Genomic DNA, 24,840 nt, shown 5'->3' with positions numbered 1-24,840 from the left:
AACAAAAATATATGGAGCACAATGGGAGCCAGGTTTTTTACTGTGGGAGAAGAAAGTTATAAATATGAAAAGAGGGAGGGTTAGAATGTATTCTGTGGTCTTAGATTGGAATTGGAGTTATCGGTATAAACTCATGCTTTTTAATATCTTTATCTTTATATCTACATATAGATAGATACAGCTTTCTATTTACATCTAATTTCTTAGTTCTGCCCACTGAGATTTCTATTTATTTTATATTTATATCTTATTTCTTAGTTCTGTTTGCTGATACACCAGTAGCAATGTGCAAACATAGTTCCTGGATCTTGGTTTCTAAATACCATTCTCCACCAATAGGAGTGAGAGCTTCTTGTAGAAAAAAAGGCCAATTCCAGGGCTGGGGCAAAGAAAGTACATCTTAGAACATGTTGTAATTCTAGAAGTAAGGAAGTACTCAAAGAATGATGGACACATATCAGAAGCTCACAGAAACCATGTTTAAGGGGCTTTCACTAGCCAAATCTGTAACAATGTGAGAGTCAAAATAAGAAACGATAGTTTTGAATTATAACCCATTGAGTAAAATAATGAGTCCACATTGATATAAATAAGTAAATGAATAAATAGATAAGTGGAGGAAAGGGGAAGGTTCTTCCTTAAAATAATAAATTAAAATTAGTTAACTGACTAATTGAACATTAACTAATAAATTAAAGAAAAAAATGACAGGTTGGAATGCTAAAATTAGCATGTGACAGTTTGTTGAGGAAGAGGATATTGATATAGTCTTAAAAGTGTCTCCCCACTAAATACGTATTAATTACAAAGCAGAAAAAGACAAACTTTACATGGCAAAAACCACCTAAACCAAGTCATCAAAGTTAATATCACCAATATTGGGACAAACAGACATCACGTGCACTCTAAAATGGTGCACTGACGAGGGCACAGCATAACTTCTGTGGTGTTCTTGTCAAAAATGTAGATCTTGAATCTAATCACAAGGGAACGTCAGGAAAAAAATTGATGAACATACTACAAAACTAATAGGCCTACAGTCTTCAAGAATATTGAGGTCAATAAGACAAAGAATGACCTAGGAAATCTTCCTAGTTCACAGGAGACTAAAGACACATGGCGATTAACACAATGCATATCCTGGATTACATCATGGACTGGGGAAAGTAGTTGTAATTGACAAAATCCAGGTCTGTACTGTGAATAAGATAATATATTAAGTAGTATTTAATTTCCTGACTGTTGACTGTACTGTAGTTTATGTAAGTAAATATCCTCCTTCTTAGAAAATGCATACTGAAATATTTGGCAGTAAAGAGATATTATATTTCTAATTTTGTTTCAAATGGTTAAGAAAAATATGTATATATGAAAGTGTTCATGTAGAGAGAGAATGATAGAGCAAAGGGACAAAATGTCAACAATGGCAAAATCTAGGGTAGAGAATATACGGGCTTTTCTTGTAGTATCTTGTAACAGTACTGGAAGCTTGAAGTTATCAAAATAAAATTTTATCAAAAATAGGCAGAAAAGAAGAAGGCAGCTCTATGTACTAAGAAAGCAGATCTTGGGCCTGGCCATATGGCCAAATGGTTAAAGTTCTGCATGCTCTGCTTCTGCAGCCTGGGTTTGTGGGTTCAGATCCTGGTCACGGACCTACTCCACTCCCCAGCCATGCTGTGGAGGTGTCCCACATACAAAAAAGTAGAGGAAGATTGGCACAGATGTTAGCTCAGGGCAATCTTCCTCAGGAAAAAAAAAAAAAGCAAGCAGATCTCCTGGTGGACTGGGGAGGGGAGGATGGAGAGGCAAAATGCAGAATAGCAGGAATAGCATGCTACCATTTGTATAAAAAATAACAAGTGAATAGACACACATATTTGTTTAAGCTGTAGGAGGATACGCACAAGAAAATGGTTAATGCTGGTTGCCTCTAGGAAGGGGAACCAGGAAGCCAAGGACTGGAAGGAGATTTTGTAAATACTCTTTTGTAATATTGGAATTCTGTATCATGTACGTTTATTACCAGTTGAAAAGATTAGATAATTTAACAACAAAGGCAAAAACTGGAGGCAGTACCATTTCTTTCCAGAAAGAGGTATTCCTTATATAGCAAACCTCTAATTAACTGCAGTTGATGTTGGTTAAATCAGTGAGTGAGAGAGCTCGTGTCACTTAAGGTGACACAATAGCTGTTGGCTTTTTGGACATTATGGGGAGCAAACTATTAGGATGGTCCTTGTCGTCACCTCCAGAGACATAGCACTGGCCTAGGCGAGCATAGACTCTGTTCTTTCTTTTGTCCTAAGGAGGATTTCTTGAAACAATGGATTATTGTTATAGAATATTAATGTTTTTTTAAATGGGTAGATTTACTAGTTAACCTTTTCTCTTAACTTCCTCCCTTTGACATTTTATCTTGAAATAGAGCGGTCAGATGACGAGCTTTGGCATTTTAAATTATGTGGTAATGTTTATATAGGGTGTGGTTCAGTGGAAATGTATGAAAGCACATTCCAAGTTAATACCACCATACAGCACTGACATCAATAATTGAATACCTTTTATTATCATGGTATGAGGGTTTGGTGGGACAAGGTTAAGGAAGTAAGCAGGAAAATTCAGTGTTGGGTTTTGTAGTTTTTAATAAGAATGCATTAATGGGAATTTTATAGATTGTTGGTCTTTTTTTCCATTTTCCTGAAATTTGGAAGAAAATATAGAGTGTACCCTGAGCCACACAGTTGAAACTGAGACATCTCTGCTTCTGGTGTTTCATAATTAGTAGGACTCTGAAGTGCCACCTCACTCTCAGGTTAGGCTGTCCCTGTCCTTTAAACCATTTGTTCCTCCTGCTATCGCAGCCACTTCTCTTTAGCAGTCCTCATGCTGATAATAGCAAGTGTTGCTTTAATGTGGCTACACAGCCATCAACTTGAAATTTATAATTTTTGAGCATCTACTCTGGTTAAGATGCCCTTTTCCTCTTCTGACAACATATGGGAAGGCTCAGTCCCTCTGTCATCTTCTCATTTAAGCTTCATATTCTTATCCCTCCAACCCCGCCCCCAACCCCAAGCCCCCAGTCAATTGTTGCTTCACTGTGATCCTATAATACCATTTTTTCTGTTCCTTCTCTTATTGAGTACTAGGGATCCTGTAAACCTTCAATGAGTTAATGAATCAATTGTCTAAGTCTTAGCTCTTAACCCTCCACTGCCTCCCTCCATTTTCTCCTCAACCCACGCCATTCCAGCTTTGATCCCACCACTTCACTGAAACCATTCTTATCGCCAAACCAGCAGTTGATCCTCAGACCTAAGGCTGGCTTCATGGGGAGACAACCTATGTAGTCACACAAGCCCCCTACTTAGTTTAATGCCCTGCTCTCACTGTCTTGAAATTCTTAATAATTTTCTACAAGGGCCCTCACATTTACATTTTGTACTGGGCCCCACAAATTATGTAGCTGATCCTGTCCAGGCCTGATCTTACTAAATCTCTTCAAAGCATTTGACACAGCTCGTCACCCCCTTGAATACTTACTGAATTCCTGGACACCACAATCTCCTTGACCCTCCTACTTCATTCGTGGCTCCTTCATTCTCTCAAGATTAAGTACTTTCACCCTCTTCTTTATCTATACTCACTTCCTGAGCCATCCCATCCAGTTTCTACTCTCTGATATATTATCTAGACTGAAGCTGCTGACAGTAACAAAGACAAAAACTATAGTACTAATAGCTACACTTGAGTGTTCTCCATGTGCCAAACATGAAATACAAGTATCATTTCACTTAATACTTTAAATACTTCATTTTGCAGATGAAGTGTCCCAGGTGTAGAAAGGTTGAGTAACTAGCTCAAGGGCATACAGCTGGTAAATGACAGCCAAGATTTGACTCAGGGAGTCTAATCCTATAGTTTTCTCTTTTATCTACCAAACTATACAGTCAAAAACCTCTCCCTGAGCTCCAGGTGAATACATCCGTCTCCCTACTTACCATTTCCACTTGCATGTCTAATGAGCATCTTACACTTACTGTGCCCTGAACAGAACTCTTGATTCCCACCCCATCCTGCCTCTCTCCCACCCTCCTTCTCTTCTGGTCTTTCCAATCTCGTTAAACGGCTCTAAGATGCACCTGGGTACCCAGGTCAACAGCCCGGTGCCTTTGCTGCTGCTTTTTTTCTCTCTTTCACATCTAATCCGTTAGCAAACCTCGCAGGCTCTACCTTTATGATGTCTCTTGATTTTGACTATTTCTCCCACTTCCACAGCTTCCAGCCTCGTCCAGACCACCACCTTCTCCTGACTGGATTATTGCAGTAGCCTCCTAATTGATTTCCTTCTTTAGTTCTGTCCTCTTACCCCCATGCCTTCTCCACACAACAGCCAGAGTGATATTTTTTTTTTCTAAACGTTTTATTGAAGTATAAGATATGTACCCAAATTGGACAACTTGATGAATTTTCACAATGTGACATGTCCATTTAACCAGCACCAAGAGAAAGAAACATAGCATTTCAGGTACCCCCAGAAGCCCCCTGTGTGTTCCCTTCTAGCCGCTGTCCTCCCTCTCTGCCACCCTAATTATCTCTATGCTGACTTCTAACCCCATAGATTAGTTTTACTACTTCTTAAACTTTGTATAAATGAAATGTAATTACACAGTAGGTACATAGTATGAATATACCACAATTTATGTATCTATTTTACTTTGATTCATAGCTTGGTTTCTAGTTTTGGTCTATTTTTAATAGTACTGCCACAAACATTATTGTACATGTTTTGCTAAACTTACATAAGATTTCTGTCAGGTATATACCTAGGAGTGGAATCGCTGAGTCAAATGGTAAGTGTATATACAGCTTCAGTAGATATTTTAAAACAATTTTCCAAAGTGGTTATAACCACTTGCATTATATGAGAGGTCCAGTTGTTCCACATCCTCACCAAGATTTGGTATTATTTTTTTCATTGTAGCCATTCTTGTAAGTATGTAATGATATGTTATTTTGGTTTTAATTTGCATTTTCCTGGTGACTAATGGAATTGAGCACCTTTTCATATGTTTATTGCCTATTTGCATATTCTCATTTTTAAAGTGACTGTTTAAGCCCTTTGCCTATTTTCCTGCCTTTTCTTATTGATTTGTAGGCTTCTTTATAAATTCTTTGTTAAATATTAGATAAGGTGTTGTAAGTATCTTCTTCCACTCTGTGGCTTGCCTTTTCACTTGCTTAATGGTATCTTTCATTAAACAAAATTTCTTAATTTTAGTATAGTACAAATTATCATTCTTTTCCTTTAGTGATTTAAGTAATTTAGTAATTTTCTTGTTGTGTTTAAGCAATCTTTGCCTACTCCAATGGCCATGAAGATATTCTCCTATGTTCTCTTCTAAAAGCTTATTGTTTTACCTATCACATTTAGATCTACAATCCATATAAAATTATTGTGTATAGTATAAAATGTAGCAGTGATGATACAATTTTTTCCTTATGAATATTCAGTTGACCCAACATCATTTTTTTGTGAAAACCATCCTTTGCTTAGGTTCAGAGTGGCACTTTTCTTAAATCAGATCATAAGAACCCCCTGCTCAGAATCCTTCAATGGTTTCCCCTTGCACTTATAATGCGATAGACACCTCTTGCCACAGCTCCTTGCCTGTCACCTGCTTTCTTCTTGGCTTCCATCCCACTGTTCCCTTTTCTCCCCTCCACTGTGGACGTGCTGGTCTCCTGGCTGTTCCTCAGTCTTCTAAGAGCGTTCTTGTCTCAGGCCGTCGTCTGTGGGATTCCTTCTTCCAGAGTGCTCTTTGTCACATCTCAGCCTGGACCTCACTCCTCAAGTCTCTGCTCAAATGTACTTTCCTCAGAAAGGACTACCAACCACCCCATATAACATGTAAAATGAATACCATATGAAAGTCCTTTGATCACGTATGATATTGTTAAGGGACTGTCTCCCCTGCAATATTAAGATTCCTTGAGGTTAGGGATTGTATCTTACCTCCTTTTGTAGATGTTATTTGCAGCATAATACCTTAGAAATGAAATAGGGTCCTAAGTATAATGCATAAGATAATACATTGTTTTCGCTGTTTTGTCTGCATTAGCCCCAGATAATTCAGACCCTGATAGAAATATTTAATAATTTGATAAGCTGTGGTGGAACATCAACTTTTTGTACTTTTTAAAAAAAGGGATGTCATAAAGCATTATAGCTTGAAAGTTATAAACTCACTTTAACTATTTTTTTAAATTATTTTATTGAGATCATATTGGTTTCCAACATTGTGTAATTTCAGGTGTACGTTATTATATATCAGTTTCTGTATAGACTGCATCGTGCTCACCACTAATAGTCTGATTTTTATCCGTCACCATACATATGTGCCCCTTTACCCTTTCACTCACCTCCCCATCCCCTCCTCCTCTGGTAACCACTAGTCTCTTCTCCTTATCCATGTGTTTGTTTATCTTCCACATATGAGTGAAATCACATAGTGTTTGTCTTTCCCTATCTGGCTTATTTCACTTGACATAATACCCTAAAGGTCCGTCCACGTTGTTGCAAATGGGACAAAATTGTCCTTTTTTATACCTGTATAGTATTCTGATGTATATATATGTACCACATCTTCTTTATGCCTTCATCAGTTGATGAGCACTTGGGTTCCTTCCATGTCTTGGCTATTGTGGATAATGCTGCAGTGAACATAGGGGTGCATAAATCTCTTTGAATTATGGATTTCATATTCTTTGAATAAATGCCCAGTAGTGAAATAGCTGGATCCTATGTTATTTCTATTTTTAGTTTTTTGAGAAGCCTCCATATTGTTTTCCATAGTGGCTGCACCAGTTTGCATTCCCACCAGCCTCACTTTAAATATTTTACATGGAAAGAATGCATCAGCTAAGTCCAAATGAATTTTATCTATAGCTAAAGAACTTAGAAGGTTTCCAGTGATTTTATATTTCTCGTCTAACAGTGATGCTAATTGTATTTCAAGTTTATAAAGTTTCATTTTTTCTAAGCATTCTACATTCTAGACTTAGTGATTCTCATTTACCTGGTTCCTATTATTGGGGCTATTTTGGGGCTACGTGCATATATAAAATTTGGTTTGGGGGCAAGAGTTAGATCTATCTTTTGTCTATTTGTTCATTCTTTGTGCAAGGCATTCATTTCTACCATTGATTATATTTGTTTTCCTTGTGTAAAGCTTTAAGCTAATGTCTCACACACATGATTTCTTTTGTTAGTTGTAGAATGTCATAACAGAGTAGAAAGAGACTTTTAAGATCACTCTTATCCAGCTATAAAAGACATTACTAGGTCAGTTAGCAAAGTTGGAAAACAGTTGGTAGATTAAAGTATTGTCCGTGATAAATTTCCTGAAGTTAATAATTATGCTATGAGTATATAAGAGAATATCCTTATTCTTAGGAAAACAAACTGAAGTGTTTTGGAATAAAGGTGCCAGGATGATGTGTTTACTTACTCACAAATGATTCAGGGGAAAAAGAAATGTGTGTGTGCATGTGTACATGCTCGTGTATGGGAAGAAAGAATGAGTGCAAATGTGCACAAATGCAGAGTATAAACCAAATGGGGCAAAATATTAACAACAGGTGGATCTGGTAAAGGGTGTATTAATGTTTTTTATACTATTCTTATAATTTTTCTGTAAGTGTGAAGTGATCTCCACATAAAGAGTTTTAAAAAATCATCTCATCCTGCCTTCTCAGGAAAAGCATTCTGTCCTCATGACACAAAGGTTCGTAGTTTTCCCAGTCACCCTGAGAGTTAGAGACAGTGCTGACTCCTGGTCCTGTGTGCTTTCTGTTATAGTGTGCTGCATTCTCTCAGGAAATAGTCACTGAGCTCTAACCAAATACAGGGCCAGTGGGTCCTGCTGTGTGGTTACATAGAACACAGCCAAACCTGTATTTTAGTGATGTGGCTCTGGGTTTCTTTTGAAAATGTTTTTGCCATTACCTGGTCAACCTTACAACCTCCAGCCCAGCCCCTCTGTTACCTGGACACGTCTTCTTATTACGTATGCTGCCCATTGTCATGAGACACGCCTGTGTTTGCATTTTAACAAACAGTGGTTTTGTTCTTCTCTTTCTGTCAGCTACTGCCTCTTGGGATACGTTTCTCATGCTATGGAATTTCAAGCCACAAGCTAGAGCTTTCAGATACGTGGGTCACAAGGATGTTGTAACCAGCGTGCAGTTTTCTCCACTTGGAAACTTACTGGCCTCTGCTTCACGAGACAGAACTGTTAGACTCTGGATTCCTGATAAGTAAGAGAAACGCCTGATATGCCCTGGATGTAGAAATGTAAGAGAAAACTGGAGTCTGGCTGTTCCTGAGGCACTTCTCGGGGTGCCTAAACCCCCCGCTTACCTACGTGGTCCTTTGTGAGTCAGACACAAGGAGTACTGCCCTTGTCATAGGGTCAAACTATTCACACCATTTTCTCCCCATCTTTCATTCTTAATTTATGTCTTCTATTTGAAAACTATTTTTAACCACGGATATATGCTTAATATGCCTTTTTGGAGCAAGGGAGGGTGATGGTTATCAATCCTTTTATAAATCTGATGTAAGCTTTACATTATCTTCCCAGAAAGATGCACTTCAGCATGTATAACCAACATTTTACAGTTTATTAACCACCTAACATCCATTCATGGGGCCTTTAGATTTCTATTAAAAACCCCTGTGCCAGAACTATTCTTTGATGCATATCATTCATTGTTGGGCTCCAGAATTTTCTTGTTAAAGGAAATGATATAAATCATTACATTTGTGTAAGGTCCTATCCTGTTACAATAGATCTGTCTATAAGAGGCTTTTCAAACCCTAGCCGATAGCCATCTATTTTAAGCAATTATTGAGCCATGATTTTTTTAAAAAGTTTTAAAACTCTTAACTATTATAAGCTTTCAAACATACATGAAAATGGAATGAATAGCATAACAACTCCCTCCCCGCAATGCCCATCAACCAGATTGAGCAGTTACCATATTCTGTCAATCTTGTTTCATCTACTCCTCCCCACTCCTTTTTTTTGGTGGAGTGTTAAATCCCACACATCATATCATTTCCCCCCATAAACACTTCAGAGAGTAAGAATTTGAGCATTTTCCTCGACTATTGTGGCGGGATTTGATTTGTGGCATGCAACTGAAGCCTCAGGCACTTCCAAATGAGAGAAAGCTCAGGGGCATTTCCCCACCAGTGGGCACTTTTTTTTCTGCCACCACCCAAAGGAAGCTCCGTGCTGAGAAGTCTGAGTATTATCCTGATGTAGCAAAAAACTATTGAAGAGAAGTGATGTGTTATACACCCTGGGGGACGATGTAAAGGGGAATTGTGTGAGAGAGAGACTAGTTTGGGGTCCAAAAGGGACAGCGTTTCCTAAGATCTTTAACTTCGGGAATTTAGGATCAGTGGCTTTACTGTCTTCAGCACGGCACAGCCTCAGTCTCTCATTACTACCTGCAATAAGTCCCAGGGAGCACACTCTACAAGGGCAGATGAGCTACAAGCATGCTGAGCCATTAATGTGGACTGGCTAACCTAAGTACAACAGGCTTGTGCAGATGCCTCTAGTTCCTCTTTCTACATCATATTGTAGTGGGACCAGGGCAATAGTGGATTGTGGCAATCATGTATCATTATATGTTGCTGCATAACAATCCTAAAAACTTAGCAACTTAGTATAACAACTATCATTTCTCACAATTTTGTGGGTTGTCTGGATGATTCTTCTGCCCCATTTGGTCTTGGCTGTTACTCATGCAGCTTCATGAAGCTGGCAGCTGGGCTCACTCATATGCCTGGGGCTTGATGCTGGCTACTGGCTTGCTCCTCCACGTGCCCTCTCTCCAGCAGGATAAGGGCATCCTTACCGCATGGAAGCTGGGTTCTAGGACAGTAAAAGCAGAAGCCGCTAAACATTTTAGGGGCTAGGCCTGAAACTTGCACAGTGTCACTTCTGCCACATTCTTTTGGTTAAAATAAGTCACAACACTAGCCCAGATTCAAAGGGAGGAGAAATTGATAGATTCTGCCTCCTCTGGGGAGGAGTGGCATGAGTGTACAGGGATGAGAGGAATTGTAGGCAGCCATATTTGCAGACAGACGCCACAGCTGGTGATGGAAGGCTGAGAAAGAATAGTAGGAACAAGTGTGGAAGCAGCTCTGGCCTGGAGTTCGTCACGGTGGGCAGTCAAGAGAATTTAGGCAGAAAGGGCAGGCAAGTACTGGAGAGGCAGAGAGCCTACGTGAAGGCAAGATTAAAAGCTGGAAACCAGTTAAGCACCAGCACAGCAAACACAAAGCACTCCTGTCTGGGTTCCTTGTGCACTCCTCTTGAGACCAGATCCAGTGGTTAGGCCAACCTGTAGCTGAGAGGAGGGCCTTTTAGAAAGAAGGCCAGCAGGGTAGCCTGCTGGAGTGTGGAGTGCGGAACTCAAGTCAGGGCAGATTTTGATGATACTGACTGTCTCCTGGCTTCGTGTTTGTAGCAGATGCCAAGTCTTTGTTTTTTCTACGCCTTATACTTGAATTCAGGCCAAACTGTACTCCTGAATTCTGCTCATAGAACTTTCCCCTGAAACCTCACTGAACCGGTCCCTGAATGCTCACTCCTACTTTTTAAATATTGATTTTAGTTATTCCTGGTGTAATATCATATATCAGGTGATGGCGATTTATGACAAAGTCACCTTTGCCTTCTATAGACCCCTGGAATGGTAAGCCAGGATGTATCTAAGAACCTTTAAGTGTTGACTCTTGCCAGTGGAATTCAGCAAAATGTATTGAGTTCTTTTTATATGCCTGACATTGTGCTAGATGCTGGTCTTACAGGGATGAATAAATCATCATTCCTGGCCTCGAAAAACTTGCTGCTTAATAGGAGAGAAATAGGTCTGTTAAAAAAGAAAGTACTCTCTATGTAATAAGCAAAATAGATGTAGCAGATAGGGAGCAATTAAGCCTGTCGGGGTTGGTCAGTAGGGTCTGGGGCGGGGCAAGTAGTCCAGGCTGAAGAAGCACTGAGTACAAAGCCGGAGGTGTATTTGAAGCACTGTGACTGCTCTGAGAGTACAAAGTCCAGTGCAGTGGCGAGACCTCGCCAAAGAGCTTGGGCGTTGTACCTTTTCTTGGAGGGCAGCCAGTGACACATTTACACTGGGACTGACTTCCTTGGAGTCAGACTTTTAGCAAGGTAATAAGCACAGTATGTAGGTGACTGGAGGGGCTAAAAGATTAGAGGAGGGAGAACAGTTAAGAGACTTTTGCAATAATCTAGGTGAAGGATATTGAGGGTGTATCTGCCTCAGTGCAGGCATAGCTGGGCTAGAAAGAAGGGGAGGGATTCAAAAGATATTCAGGGAGCAATAGTGGCAACGCTATCACTCAATTGGTTTGTTGACCTTTTGGATGAGGGAGGAGAGGAAAAGGGAGGAGTTGAGTGTGGCTTCCAGGCTTCCGCAAATTCTGTTACTTGATCTTTTTCAAACAGTTATGGCGATTTTCACCATAAGATATCACCTGTATAAATATGACTTTCTGAATGGGAAAACTGCTAAGCCTGGATGTAGCATAAAGTGAAAGTGCTTTGGGAACTTGGGAATGCTGACAAAGTAGTACTTCCCAAATATCACCTTTCAGCTCCAGCGTCATCTACTAGCCTGCCCCTAACTTTTTTTTTTAAGAAGAAGATCATTATCCCTGAGCTAACTGCTGCCAGTCCTCCTCTTTTTGCTGAGGAAGACTGGCCCTGAGCTAACATCCATGCCCATCTTCTTCTACTTTATATGTGGGACGCCTACCACAGCATGTCTTTTGCCAAGCAGTGCCATGTCTGTACCCAGGATCTGAACCCCCGAACCCTGGGCTGCTGAGAAGCGGAACATGTGAACTTAACCATTGCGCCACCGGGCTGGCCCCACCCCTAACTATTTTAATATTTTTTTCTGCTGCTTCTCCTTAAATACCACACATTATTTTCTCCACCTTTTTTCCTATTCTCTTTTTCCCACCTTAGCCAAGAAAAAAAAAATGCATCTGAAATTTCAAGGTGTTAAGAACTCGTGTGTTATTACCACGTATCCTTTGTTTTGCTTGTGAGTGTAAGATTGGGCCTAGGGGTGACGAGGTCTTAGATACACCCTGGGGGTCTCAGTTCTCATTACTGGTGGCTGGAAACACAGGTGGGAACAGGAAAGTCACATCACCTAGGGACATTCTGTATAAAGGCAAATGACATCTCCTCCTTCCCAACCCAGACTGCCAGGCCTCACAACTTCCATAGGACCCCAACTTGAAAACACTGCTGTAGGATCATTCATTTAATCAATCTTAGCTTTTCTAGGTTGTGGGTCCTTTAAATTATATGTTTCTATTTCTAGAGGAACAACAGGAACTTCAAATGTGTGGTAGAGATTTGTTCAAAGTATTATTTCCCTCATTTCGAATTAAAACAAAAAACATCAAATGCATTTCAGGGTGGGGACCACCAGGGTCTGTCTTGTTCAGTATCAGTTGTGACTTTAATTAACAAAACCAGCTGAAGAGTACACTACAACGCAGCCTCTTCACACTTTTTTTAGTTTTTACAAGAGTTAAACTGTTTTATATGTTTCAAAGTCTGTATACTGACTAGATATTGATTATAAGGAAATCAAATGTTATAAATATTAAACTATTTTTTCCAGGAGAGGGAAATCCTCTGAATTTAAAGCTCATACAGCCCCAGTTCGCAGTGTGGACTTTTCAGCTGATGGCCAGTTTCTAGCTACAGCTTCCGAAGATAAATCCATCAAAGTATGGAACATGTACCGCCAGCGCTTCTTGTATTCCTTGTACCGACATACACACTGGGTGCGCTGTGCCAAGTAAGTGCAAAGGTTTTGTAATAAGATTTCCACATTTTTTGTCCTGCTATAGTCCATCTTTGCCCCTGTATCCCCAGAAAAGGGGATTGAGGGCAAATTCACTTATTCATTCATTCATTCATTCAGCAGATATTCATTGTGTGCCTGCTATGTGCTGGGAACAACAGTAAGCAAAATAGTCAAAAACCTTTGCTCTCATGAAGCTTATGTTCTAGAGAGGGGAGAGAGACAGTACACAAATAGGAAAACAGATATTGCGGGTTAGATGGTAGTAAGTGTTACAGAGAAAACCAGCTGGATTGGAAGAGGGGCTGCAATTTTGAACAGCATGTGCAGTGACTGCCTCACAAAGTGGGTGGCCTTGGAGCAGAGACCTAAGGAGGGGAGGGAGTGAGGCTTGAAGATATTTGGAAAAGGAATGTCCTGGATAGAGGAAACAAGTGCGCAAGCCCTGAGATGGGAGCCTGATGGCTGTCTGAGGACAACCAAGGAGGCTGGTGGGGAGCAGAGTGCAGGGAAGGAGTGAGGGAGGCCCTGCGGGTGGCCGGGGCCAGGTCAGGAACAGCTGTCACGTAGACCCTGAGTGAAATGAGACGCCCCTGGCGCAAGTCGGTCTCCCTGACTTACACATTAATGGGATCGCTCTGATTGCTGTGTGGAGGAGAGACTGTCAAAAGTCAGGGCAGCAGCTGGGGGGCATTGTTAGGAGGCTGTTCCAGTAGTTTATGTCTCAGCTTGGACCAGGGTGGGGGCAGTGGAGATTTCAGAAGTGGTCGGATGCTAGTTTGAAGTTATAACCAACAGTACTTGCTGTCACATTGGATGTGACAGAGAAAGAGGAACAAGGAATGACTCCATAATCTTTGGCAACATTCTGTTGGGAAGAGTGCTGTTGTAGGTGTTATTATCTGTCATCTAACAGCCATGGAGCTCTCTCTGTTCCTAAGACACACTGGTGAAGTAAAGTGCATATCTCATTTCCCCATCAGAACTGCCCTGGGAGGGAGGGGCTGTTGTATTTTCCCCATTTTGCAGATGAGGAGACTGAGTTTCAGAATTAAAGTTAGAACTCGTCTACTTGAAAGTGACAGAAACCCAAAGAAACTTGTTTTCTCCGCTCAAGGTGATTTATGGGCTGATGTATTTGATAACCTTGGAGTGGAGTGGGGGGGGACTAGCACCAGGGACCCCGCTGCTCTCAGTCTCTCTCGAGGCCTCTCTGCACACCAGCTTCATTCTCTCAGAGATCCTGGTGCTGAGGTCACTGCCAACTCTAGGTTGAAGTCCTCACAGCTTTGTGACCAGACAGGAAAAGCTTCTCTCAGTTCCCGGTATAAAGTACCAGGGGTGCCTCTCAGCTTGGGCCTTGTGCCCATCCCTTCAGCAGGCGGTGAGATACTGTGGTCCTCTCAGTTCAGCCAGGCACCTGACCAAGACCAGCTGCTTTGTCCGGGGAGGAGGGGTCATCCCAACCATGTGTTCTGGTGGTAGAGAGAGAGGACAGTTCTCACAAGAAGAGGCCTGTACAACCGTGGTCACTGGGAGAAAAACTGAATCCTGCAGCCACCTGGCTGTGTGCCTAGTGTATGACACAACATCCAGGTGTCCCCAGCCAGGATGTGATGGAGTGGGAGTAAGAGCCCAGCTCTGTCTGTCTTCCCTTCCAGCCCACACTCTTAACCACTGTTATGCTCCAGTGGGACGTTATTGCTCAGGAGGTATTGATTATAACCTATGGTAATGAGTCTATGAAGAATAGAAAAAGATAGCCTGACGGCTATACTTTTAGTCAATAGGTTTTTCCTTCTAAAGGTCTCAGCTACTTTTGTCTCTGGCCATCTCAGTGTTATTTCTATATATGCCACATAGCTGTGTGGTTAAGAACATGGACCCGGGACCTAAGTATATAGATTAAAATCCCAGCCCCGCCACTTACCAGCTGTGTGACCTTTGGGGAGGTTACCTAACTTCTCAGTGCCTCAGTTTTCTTACCTGTAAAATTAGAATGATGATAATAGTAACCTGCTGTGTAGGTTGTCATGGTATTTAAGTGAGTAAATTTACATGCTGTACTTAGAATCATGCCTCCCACAGAATAATCATTAGATAAATCTTAGCCATTAGCCTCATCACTGTCATTGGACATCTCACTGTTGTTTAATTTTTAAAGATATTAAGTAACTTGAGTGATTATTTTTTCCCACCTGAGGAGGTGACGTGTGATGGTCCCACGGGGCTGGTCAAGTCATTTGTGTTTATTTGTAAAATAATGTTTTAAATAAGAAGAAGAAGCAGAGATCTATCATCTAGTACATCAGGCCTGGAGAACAGAAAGACGTCCAAGTGGCTGGGCAGGGGAATGGAAACAGTTATTCAGCGCCCACTGTATGCCACCTCTGGATGTGTTTGGCACAGAGACTGATCTTTCTTACCTCCATCAGGGAGCTCATCCTAAGCAAAAACATTGAATGTTGGCTTAATAATCAAGACAAAACGTTTTGTGGACATTCTGACTAATAATAATAGCTATTGTTTATCCAGTGTGTCCTCTGTGCCTCTATTTCTTACCTAAAAGAATTTAAGTTGCTTTATACTAACTGTCATACCTGTGTATACATCAATCATCAGAGGGAATGGGCAGACAGTTCTATCTAGAACCATGTAACCTTGGTTAGTGTAAATTCGGCATCATGTTTAGCCTGCGTTTCCTGCAGCCAAGATATGAATGGAATGATGATGGCTCACATATTTTCATTTTCTAACAACAAGAAGGAATCCTATCAAGTTGTTCAGATAAGAGGAAATTTTTCCTGTGGTAAATTCTAGGAAGTACATTATTTGTTGCCCTTATACTGAATCATCTATGTATAATACAAATGTTAAAAAAAAAAAAAAACGGTAATACTAATATAAGACTGAAGAATTTACGAAAGGTTGAAGGGTCACCAATAATAAGAAATTTTGGTCTTCAAAATATAACCCCTTCTGTGTACCACATATTGGTGCTGGGGGCTAAATATGTAGAGATGAAAGATAGTCTTAACCTCAAGGAGCTATTATAGTTCAATGGAAAAAAATAGAAACTAAATAATTATAAAGTGGTATGTCCTATGGGAAAATGATGCAAAGATGATGACGGAGTGTGCAGGTGGGGCATTGAACAGACTTGTGTGAGGAAAAGTCAAAGAAGTTAGTCCAGGCCCAGAACTGAGGGAAGGGAAGGAGAAGAGGAGGCAGCAGTGTACGTCAGACGGGAAGGGGGCAGCAAACCATCCACAGAGGGAATCAGCAAGAGTAAATACTGTGGCCAGACACTGTGTGCTCTGGGAGCGTTAACCATTCAGCCGTGACCAGGCACAAGAAGTAAGTGGGATGAGGTGGGGAGGAGGCAGGAAAGGCTCAGGGTACTGGTGATAGAAAAAGACTTTAGACTTCGTCCTCCAGGTAATACGGAGACACTAGAGGACCTGGAATCAGGAAGAAGTATGATCATTTCTGAACTCTTCTTTGTAACTGATCTATTCTACCAGCATGACGTTGAGGCTCGAGAATTGTTATGAGATAGTTGGCGATTCATGTGCCTACCTGTACCATCTCATTATCCTTGGGCAAATTAGTTCGCAGCTCAGTCTCTGTGGATAGTGAGGGTAGTGAGGCTTCTCAAAGTGGGCTGTTGTGAGGATAGGAATTACTAGTTTACAGTGGGACTGAGAGATGCCGTAAGACTGCCGTTCCTCCAGCTGGGCACCCTCAGTCGGGGAGAAACTTGAGAACTGGGGAGGAGCCACTGGCAGTGTTGTTCTCCTTTATCCATTCAAGAGAAGAAAGCGATGGTGGAACTCTGCACTTCTCTCTGCCTAGCATCCATGCCCCCTTTTCTGGTAACGGTGCCCGAATTCTCCCTGAGGGACTAGCCCTCCCCCACAATCCCTCTGTATGTTATGTGTGTGCGCAGTGGCCCTATCTCCAGTTGCAGCCGTGGGCATTCAGCTCAAGCCTGCCGTCCAGAACAGAGCATTCCCCTTCCTGCACGAGTTAGTGGGTCTTGTTGGAACTGCAGGCCTTTCCTCTGGGATTGCTACCTTTAGGCTTTTTAAGCCTCCTTCTGAGGCACACGGTGGGCAAAGAACTGACCTGATTCAGAGGAGAGCAGAGCTATGAGATGAAGACAGGACAAATTGCTGTCTAATTACATGATGTGGTTTCTGGATACAGTTATACCTGGAATTATTAGTGTGTATATGTGTGTGTGAAATGAGTCTTGGAAAATTTCCTTTTGGTTTTTTTTAAAGGCACTTTCTGCAGGAAGTGATAGTGGAGCAGTTTTAGAAAAGTGGGAGTTATCCTCGCATCCAGTCCTGTGTACTCAAGACACCTGTTTTATCTTCATCCCCAGTGCCACTGCCTTAGTTTTTAGCATCATTGGCCCTTGTAGAGACTTTTGCAATAATCTCCTAAATGTTTTCCATGACTGCAGATTTGCTTCCATTCTCCTTTTCCCTCCACTGCCCTTCTGCCTCCAAAGAGAGCTTTGTGAAATGCAAATCTGGCCGTGCTCTTCCTTAGGTTAAAACTACTCAGTGTCTCCTTGCCCTGGCATGTCCGCTCTGCCTTCCTGTTACAACCTCACATTTTGTCCCTTTCACCATTCACCTTGGTGCAGCTACACAAGGTTCCCCAAATATGCGGTGCTCTGTTGTGTTCTGTGCCTTTCCACATGTTGCCCACCCTGCCTGGCACGCTCTTGATTCCACCCACCCTTCATGATCCTGCTCTGCATCTCTTCCTCCAAGAAAAGTTTCTGACTCTCCTGGGCTGAGCCAATTATGATTTCTTTATGCCACCACATTGCTCTGTTTATGAGGTCTGTATGTCAGCTTAGGGCTCTCTTCTCTATTAGCTTTGAATTACAAGTATTTTATTCATTTTGTATTCTTATGCCAGGCATTGTTCTAAGTTCTGTGGATACCATAGAAAGCAAAAGAGACAAAATTCCTACTCTCATGGAGCTCCTTCTACCGAAGGGAGACAGACAAGAAACAAATATATGAGTGGTATTTGCTCTGCAGAAAAATACTGTAGGGTAACAAGATCGAGTGATGGGGTTGGGAGCTGCTCGTTTGCATGTGGTGGTCAGGGAAGGCCTCTCCCCTAAGGAGGCTTCGACTGAAGTGAGGGAGCTCGAAGGTGGGATCAGGGGAGAGCGGTCGAGATGGTGTCAGAGACGTGTGAGCAGCACAGTAGAATGCTAGGCATAGGGTGGGGAAGGCTCAGAGGAGTTGTGCAGAACTGTGGGTTGAATGAACAATGAAAGGTGGACCTCTGCTGTGCAGGTAGCTTTGGTGGGAGTTTTCCTGGCCTCTTTCAGGGAAGACTCATTTTTGTGGATTTTTTATATAAATCCAGGAGTGCTGTACGTGCATGTTGTGCATGGACAGTATTATGTGGCTTCACTACTTTATTTTTCTGTTTTGGTCTACCTTTGTTCAGATGGATAATTTTTATACTCAACACAGCTGGTCTTAATAGAATGCCTTTATCTTAATGGTACCTTGTGGTTCTAAGAGTTTTGTGGGGTTTTTTAACCAGTTGTTTTCTTACTGTTTGGAGTGAGTGATTCATGTGAAATTCTGCAGAGGTCTCTCCGGAGGAAGGTTCTTTGATAAATAATTTGGTTAAGTTTAGTGAGAAAAGATTTCATCTTTGTGGCAACTTTCCATATGTGTGCTCTACAGCATGCTTAGAGATTCATGCATTTATTATAATCTTTTTTCTTGGCTCATCTTACTATAGTTAGAGACCAGAAGAGTTGAGAGGGCCCAGGTGAACCACTCAGGCCTAGCCTCTCAGAGTGTTTGTGCAACTTCCTGGGAGAAATTAGCCTTGATGGGGTCATCCCAGTCCAAGACTTTCTTCCAGAGGTCTGAAGGACCGGAAGCCCTGTTTTCACTCTTTACCCAAAGGTGAGAATGCTCAGGGGGAACTGAGTCATGCTTAATAAATGTAGGAGAGTCTGAAACATAAACCAGATGCTGGGTTACTTATTTACAATGACAGCGCTAACTTTTGAAGAAACTGGAACATTTGCCTGCCTCCGTCAGGGCCTTCCTCCTTTGCCAGCAAAGTCAGAATAAGAGCTAAGTGGGCCCTCCAACTGAAGCAGGGGGGTTTGCTGAGAAAAATCTTGATGGATGGCTTCCTCAGGTTAGGATGATGAGACGGGCCCATCTCCTCCACATGTACATACCTGCTAAGGAAAGTGCATGACCCGTTCTGCTGGTCAGGTCCTCTCTCCCCTCGTCCAGGCTGGAGACCTGCCAGCCACTCTTGCTCACGCCCCTGTAGTTGCCAGGCACCTCCTCTCTCATGACATGGCATCTTTTCGGTGGTGCAGTGTAGTTGATTAGTTTCAGCAGGGAGACAGCATGGGCTCCCGGGAACATGACATAACCTCTCTGGGCCTAAGTCTGCTCCCATATAAAATCATACAAAGGGATACCTTCCTCATAGAGTCCTCGTGCGAATTAAACAAGTTAATGAATGTAAATAATGTCAGTTATTAACTGCCCTCACATTCCAGTTTTTTCTCCTAGGGATTGTTCTGGAGCCACCTTTAGGTTGTGTTCAAAAGTCATTTCACACATTTGCACATAGTGTGTGGAGTTGCTTCTACATGTAGCTACTATCATCCATTGAATGCATTTTATGTATTTAACTGTAGCTACTATCATCCATTGAATGCATTTTATGTATTTAACTATCAGAGGGTAACTTTTTTTTTTTTTTTTTTTTTTTGCTGAGGAAGATTGGCCCTGAGCTAATATCCTGTGAATCTTCCTCTATTTTTATGTATGAGATGCTACCATGGCATGGCTTGATGAGTGGTGTGTAGGTCCACTCCCAGGATCTGAACCTGCAAACTCTGGGCCACTGAAGCAGAGTGTGGGGAACTTAACCACTATACCAGTGGGTCAGCCCAAGAAGGTAACTTTATTCCAAGTACTTGGGTCTGAAAATCTCTGCCTTTTAGTTGGAGTGCTTAGTCCATTTAAATTTATGTTAACTAGTCTTATGATCAGATTTAAGTCTACCATCTTGCTCTTTGTTTTCTATTTGTCCCATTTATTTTTTTTTTCTTTTGGATTGATTATTTCTTAGTATCCCATTTTATCTTCTCTATTGGCTTTTTAGCTTTGTTCTTTGTCTTATATTGTTGTTTAGTGGTGACCTTTAGAGGTTACAATATACATCCTTAACGTATCACAGTCTACTCTTGAATTAATTTTATGCTATTTTATATATAATGTTAGAACCTACAAAAGTATATTTCCGTTTACTCACCTTTTGACAGTTTTACTTATACATATGGTATAAGTCCACAATACATTAAGCAACATTTTCTTGTAAAGAAAAAAAAAAACCTTTTATATTTACTTTTTCTAGCATTCTTTGTTCCTTGTGTAAATTCAAATTTCCATCCAGTATCATTTCCCTTCAGCCTAAAAACCTTCATTTACTATTTCTTGTAGTGCAGGTCTGCTGGTGATGAATTCTCTCAGCTTTCTGTTTATCCTATTCTGTTTATCTTAAAAGATATTTTTGCTGAAATGTAGAATTCTAGCTCAGTGGATAATTTTTCTTTTAGCACTTTAAAGATGTCATTCCGTTGTCTTCTGGTTTGTATTTTTTTATGTGAAGGTAGTGGTCATTTTTACTGTTATTTCTCTATATGTAGTGTGTCTTTTTTTTTTCTCTGCGCTGTAAGGTTTTTTTCTTAATCTTTTGTTTTTAGCAATTTGACCATGATGAACCTAGGTATGCTTTTGTATATTTTTCTCGTAGTTCACTGAACTAAGTGGATCTATGTATTGATATTCATCATATTTGGAAATATTTTGTCTTTTTTTCATATATTTTTCTGCCCTAATTCCTTTCTCCTCTCTTTCTGGGACTCCAGATTCACATATGTTTGACCACTTGATATTGTCCCATAGTTTATTGAGGCTTTGTTCATTGTCTCAAACTTTTTTTCTCTTTGTGCTTCAGTTTGCATAGTTTCTATTGACCTATCTTCAACTTCAATGGGTTTTTTCCTGCAGTGTCCAGTCTACTGTAAGTTTGTCCATTTCTCTGATGAGATTCCCCATTTGTTTGCTCATTATGCCCATATTTTCCTTTAAATCATTGAACATATTTATAATAACTCTTTTAAAGTCCTTTCTGCTAATTCCAACATCTATATCATATCTGGGTCAAATTTTTCTGTTTCTTTGTCTGTCTTGTGATTTTTGCATTGTACACCAAATCACTGCTAAGTGAGGTTATAGATTATCATCTTCTAAAATGTGTTGAGTTTTATTCTTGTAAACAATTAATTTTCTGCTGGCCTAGCTAGATTCTGTTGTGGCTTGGATTTAGATTTTTTAGGGTGGGTCTAGAATAGCCTTTACTCTTAGGCTGTAGGACTAGTGGCCTTTCTAGGGCCTCAACCAAATGCCTGGAGTGTTCGGAAAAGTCTGCTCAGAACTTAAATATCCTTCAGTACTATGTAACCTCTGTAGTCTTTGTCCAGCTCACAGTCTCCCAGTAATTGTTGTTAGCCAAGCCTTGTTGCCCTGTGCATAAGCAGCTTTGCATTTGACCAAAGACTCAAGGGGACCCATAGGCAGATATTTGGGGGGTTTCTGCTATTCATAGCACCTCTCTCATACCCTGCCCTCAAAATTCCATCCCTTAAGCAGTTCTGAATTCTGATTTCTGTTTTCCCTGCCTAACAAGACTGCTGCTGTCTTCTTGGGCTCTACGTCCGTGTGCCATGATCTGGAAAATGCTCCCAGGTGGAAGTCTCTTTTGGATTTGATGCTCATCTCATTTGTTTCCATCTCACAAGATTCACAACCCTGTGCTCTTTCTTGTCCAGTGTCTAAAAATGTTGCTTCATATATTTTGCCCAGTTGTATGATTGTTTATGGCTGAGGAGTAAGTCTGATAACCATCACCCCCGTCTGAAACTGGAAATTCTGCCAGAGGAATTTAGTGGAACCAGTTTCAGAATTCATATGGGTGACTTAAATGTGCCAGGATGGTCAAGAAAAAAATGATGAGAAAAAAAATTAGAAGGAACTTGTCTAACAAGCTCTCAGTACATACTATAAAACTGTAGAAATTAAAATATGGTGATAATGGTGCAGAATTGGGAAACTAGGTGATAGAAAGCCCAAAAGCAGACCCATGTGTTTTATGATAAAAATGACATTTCCCCAGTGGGGAAGTGGATGGACTCTTTATTGTGTAGTTAAGATAATTGGGTCTTCTTTGGAAAACTGTAAAGTTGGATCCTTATTGCACACCATACATTTATAAAAACTGTAGATGAATTAAATAACTAAACATTAAAAATAGTCCAAGTGATACTGCTCCTCCTCCCAATGTATAGACAGTATATTTAAATGAATATAGAGGGTCAGCAGAGCAATTGTTTCTCCCTGTAGTATTTGAATTTTAAATGTATACCATGGACTTAAGTAATTAAAATTCTGTCTCTGTCTCTGTGCCCAGTACTTACTATGAGCTTGTTCTTGGAACCCAGACTTACTCTATGTGGCACAGAGATGGTCCCCATTAGTGGAAGAAGAGATGAATAGCTATGTTCTCTAGACTAACCATTGTTTATGACCATGCATCTTAATTCAGAGGAATATTTTTAAGATATGCCTTCTATTGGGAAATATATTCATGCTTTTAAAATATAAATTTTATATTTTATAAAATTTTGTATTTTATAAAATTTTATATTTTATAGTCTTTTTTTTTAAAAGATTGGCACCTGAGCTAATAACTGTTGCCAATCTTCTTTTTTTTTTCTTCTTCTCCCCAAAGCCCCCCGGTACATAGTTGTATATTCTAGTTGTGAGTGCCTCTGGCTGTGCTATGTGGGACGCCGCCTCAGCATGGTCTGATGAGCGCATGAACTAAACCACTCGGCCAGAGGGCCAACCCCTAGTATAGTCTTTTTAGAAATCAATTTGCAAAATATATTAGGAGACTTTGTTACAGCGATTCCACAACTGGAAATTTATCCTAAATAAATGCTCTTTTTGTATTCAAAGGAAAAAGTTTGTATTCAAAGATACTGCTTTGAATATAATTTATAATGGTGAGAAATTGTAAATAACCAATTTTTCCAAATAAAAAAACTGATTAAATAAATTTAGCTTATTATATAGCCTTCAAAAGGGGGGTATATGTAAGTAATGACACAAAGATGTGTTTATGTGTGAAGGTGGGGGCCAAAATTCAGAACTTGCGATATGATGATGTAAAAGACCTCTACGTGAACAAAAGATAAAGTACCTGTCCTACACAAAATATTAAGTCTGATTTTGTTTGGGTGATGGGACTATGGACTTTTTCTACTTACTATATTTTCCAGTGTTTTTTTTAACAAGTAATTTTCCTTTAATGAGTAATGAAGAAAAAATGTATCATTTAAAAAGATATATATGTAGGTGAGAATTATTATCTCTTTTTAGTGGCAAAAGAATTTTTCTAAAAGTTAAAATTATTGTATCCCTGTGTTTTTTTTAAAATGATGTGTATTGTGGGATAAATTATATTTCTTTATGATGTCCTCAGTCAACAATAAGTAGAGGCTAACGAGACCACTCTTCCAACATTACTGCTTTTTCAGCACTAATTTTTAGATGAAAAATCAGCCTTTAATTTTCAGTTGTTGGTAGCATTACAAGTGATCTTTAGCCATCTGAATTGCAAAGATTTTTCTTTATTGTGGTAAAATATATATAATGTAAAATTTACCATTTTAACCCTTTTAAAGTATACAGTTCAGTGGCATTAAGTACATTAATGTTGTACAACAAATTGCAAAGATTTTAGACATGAGCTCTCATGGGCTATCATATTAAGCTAGTTGCAATTCCCATAAAGTTTTTTTTTTTTTTACCATCCTAAATGTTTGCTGAGGACCAGGTCCTAGGTGCCGTGCACTGTGTCTGTGTATACAGTGGTAAAGAAGACAGATGGAGTTTCTCTCTTCTTGGAGCTTAGATTCTGTTAGGGAAGCAGACAACACGTGGTTGTAAGTGTGATGTTAGTGTGAATATGAGCTACCCTAAGAACACCTGCTGGGAGCTAACGCCTCCTGGGGGAGTTCAGGAAGCCTTTTCCTGAGGAAGTGACATGGAGCAGAGGAGTAAAATCCTTTTAGGTATTTTAAACTAGATAAAAAGTAAGGGGTAGTGTTTGAGGCACAGGGAACAGCATGTGAGGAAACGCGTGAGGCAAGAGCAGGGACCTGAGAAAAGAGGGGTGTGGTGCCACAGAGTAGGTTGATGAAGATGAAGAGGCAGGAGGGCAGACCCTGGAGGACCTGGTAGGCAGAGGTAAGGATGTCAGACGTTTCCCCAAGGGAAATGTGAAACCACCTAAGGGTTTTAATCAGAAAAATTTAAGATTTAAAGATCGCTTTTTTTTGGCTGAGGAAGATTCACCCTGAGCTAATATCCATTGCCAATCTTCCTCTTTTTGCTTGAGGAAGATTTGCCCTGAGCTAACATCTGTGCCAATCTTCCTCTGTTTTGTATGTGGGTCGCTGCCACAGCATGGCCGCCGATGAGTGGTGTAGGTTCACACCTGGGCACCAAACCCAGGCTGCCAAAGCAGAATGTGCCAAACTTAACCATTGGGCCACTGGGCTGGCCCCTAAAAATCACTTTTGTTGCCTGTGGAGAATGGAAGACAGGAGGGCTCGTTGTGGTTTGAAGAGACAGGACCTCATATTGGATTGGAAGGTTGGGGAGTGGAGGAGAAAGAGGGATCCGAGCGTGACTCCCAGGTCTCTGGCTTGAGAAACCGTTTACTGAGGAGAGGAACACTGGAGAAGCTGCAGTT

General features: G+C 40.6%; 1 protein-coding gene across 8 annotated transcripts in view; it reads left to right on the top strand.

Annotated features, from left to right (window-relative positions):
- POC1B (POC1 centriolar protein B) overlaps positions 1-24,840 on the top strand; it is a 92,133-nt gene that overhangs the window by 13,898 nt on the left and 53,395 nt on the right. For 5 of the 8 annotated variants that reach the window (XM_070599700.1, XM_070599701.1, XM_070599699.1 and 2 more), the window contains exons 3-4: positions 8,151-8,322; positions 12,751-12,930. In XM_070599700.1, the coding sequence (XP_070455801.1) occupies positions 8,151-8,322; positions 12,751-12,930 (352 nt within the window). Of the gene's footprint in view, positions 1-8,150; positions 8,360-12,750; positions 12,931-24,840 lie in introns of all 8 variants that reach the window. The other 3 variants (XM_070599704.1, XM_070599707.1, XM_070599706.1) reach the window with 1 other exon arrangement.

Source organism: Equus przewalskii, chromosome 29 (assembly GCF_037783145.1).
Source record: "Equus przewalskii isolate Varuska chromosome 29, EquPr2, whole genome shotgun sequence".
NCBI lineage: Eukaryota > Metazoa > Chordata > Mammalia > Perissodactyla > Equidae > Equus > Equus przewalskii.
The sequence above is the reverse complement of the archived record's forward strand: the minus strand, read 5'-3'. Positions and strand labels throughout refer to the sequence as shown.